Below are 2,109 nucleotides of genomic sequence, written 5' to 3' on the forward strand. Positions count from 1 at the left end.
AGTATTTAGTAAAACATGTACTTTAAGAAATCTTTGCTAATTAAAGCAAAAATATCATCAATTTTATATAAAAGAACAGTATGATCACTGTGTTTATGGGACACCCTTTAGGTGAATGTGACGTTCCCCCCATTGGTGGGGATTCTCACCAACCCTTGCCTGACGGCCCACCTGCCAGGCGACACCTGTCACTTCTCCTATCTGGAACCTCACTGAGGGAATTAAAGGTGTCTGAAAATGACAGTGTCATAAACATCTGAATACATTTTTATTCTTAAGAAAAAATCAGAAATAACCACAAATACTGCTTACAAAAATAAATTCATCAAAGCTTTGACTTGGCTACGAAAGGCAGAACTTGTTACTCAGGGTCTTCCTCTGGTGGGACGACTTCCATCAGCATCTGAAGGTACATGGTGACGGGCTCTGGAACAAAAGTCAGCAAATAAATGCAGTTAGAAAAGTGGAGTCTAAAAGCTTCACCTTAGCTGTGGTGGCCATGGTGATAGTCTTGCTCTTTGGTGAAGTGTCTGTCACCTCTCAGCCTCTGCATTCAGTATGGCTGGTGTTGAGAGATGACCCGACCCATTCCAGGAACTACACTGGTTCTTTGGAAGTACGTTATCTCCTATTATAGAATTGGAAATGTGCTAAGTATCTTATTGCCACCAAAGAATTTACACCATAGGAAAAATATACAGGACTTAATTGTGTATATGTGTTTACCACCACTGACCAAGAGTTGGCTATTTGGTCTGAAGTCACTAAGATTGCATTTTGTTGAAAATACAGATTGCAGGTTAAAAATTCTAGAGCTGAGAAATCAGACATATTTTGTGCCATCAGGTTGCTGGTTATTCTGGTTGGACTCTGTCAGTGTAATGAAACCTCAGTTCGTATGTCAGAGGCATAAGGAAAAAAACACCTACTTTCCTACACTGCTGAGAGAGTCTCTCCACTTCCTGCAGGAGTGTGCCACCAGCCTCTCTTTCTCAGCTTCACTTCGATCAGAGTAAAGAGGTTGGGGGTTTCAGAAAAGGAAAGAGATCTCGCAGAAATAATGTAGCCATATTTTGCTTTTGTTTTGATGTCAGTAATAAACATGGAATAAATTCTCACTCTTGGTTTTAGCACCAATGTCAGGTGGTGCCACATCTCAAGGTGAGGTGGGGAGAGGGGGGTCTGGCAGCTGCCCAGGCTGAGGCCCCCTTCTCAGTCTCTGCTGATGAGCCTGGGCCCCTGCCAGCTTTCCTGCCTTCTAGGTGGCTTTCACTCTGACTTTGAACAGTGTATGCTCCCGAAGTTGCGGGTGTGTAAGTAAAAACTTCACAGGAGAGCCTGAAGGGATAGCTGCACTTTCCTATTCAGACAGGCAGAATAGGAGAAAGGAAGAGGCAGGTTTGTAAGTCGTGTTTTCTCAACAAATGCCAGGTGGCTGCTCTATGTCACACATGGCTAGTCCAACACAGGACCAGGAAATGCCTAACTCCTGTCCTCAAGGAGCTGGCAGGACAGGGAGAGGGAGGCCTGGAAACAGACCTCGATCCCTCACTGCTGGGGTAAATGCTCAGGGAGTTTTGGAAGACTGGTAAACGGGGTTTCCTGCAGCTGAGTCTGCTGCTGAGGATAAAGCATTGTGAATAGAATACCGTTACAGATCTCAAAAAAATCGGTGTCATTCAGAGCCTCTGTTGATGTACTTTGACACAAATCCTTTCTTTTTAGAAGTGAAAGTGACTATTAAACAGTTGTCCTAAAGGACACGAGGATGTGGGTCGCTGAATGGGGAGTGAGACCTGTACCCTGAGCAGGGTAAGGCCTCATCTGAGTCCGCAGTCCCAACTCTCTGGGATGCTGCTGAGCCTGCTAGACAAGGTCTGCTTGTCAGGCAGAAGGAGAAGGTGCTCTGGGACAGGAAGGACAACGGGAATTACTCAGCACTGCTGAACGTGGTCTAGACAAGGTCTGCACGTCAGGCTAAGGGAGAAGGTGCTCCCGGGACGGGAAGGACAATGGGAATTACTCAGCACTGCTGAACGTGGTCTAGACAAGGTCTGCTTGTCAGGCAGAAGGAGAAGGTGCTCCCGGGATGGGAAGGACAACGGGAAT

General features: G+C 45.9%; 1 protein-coding gene across 1 annotated transcript in view; it reads right to left on the minus strand.

The window, feature by feature from the left end:
• Positions 1–249: 249 nt before the first annotated feature.
• SLC7A9 (solute carrier family 7 member 9) overlaps positions 250–2,109 on the minus strand; it is a 27,439-nt gene continuing 25,579 nt past the window's right edge. The window contains exon 12 of the mRNA XM_003798429.1: positions 250–426. Within this exon, the coding sequence (XP_003798477.1) occupies positions 362–426 (65 nt within the window). The 3' untranslated portion in view covers positions 250–361. The remainder of the gene's footprint in view (positions 427–2,109) is intronic.

This window comes from Otolemur garnettii, unplaced genomic scaffold (assembly GCF_000181295.1).
Source record: "Otolemur garnettii isolate 467f Iridium unplaced genomic scaffold, OtoGar3 scaffold00135, whole genome shotgun sequence".
Classification (NCBI taxonomy): Eukaryota; Metazoa; Chordata; class Mammalia; order Primates; family Galagidae; genus Otolemur; species Otolemur garnettii.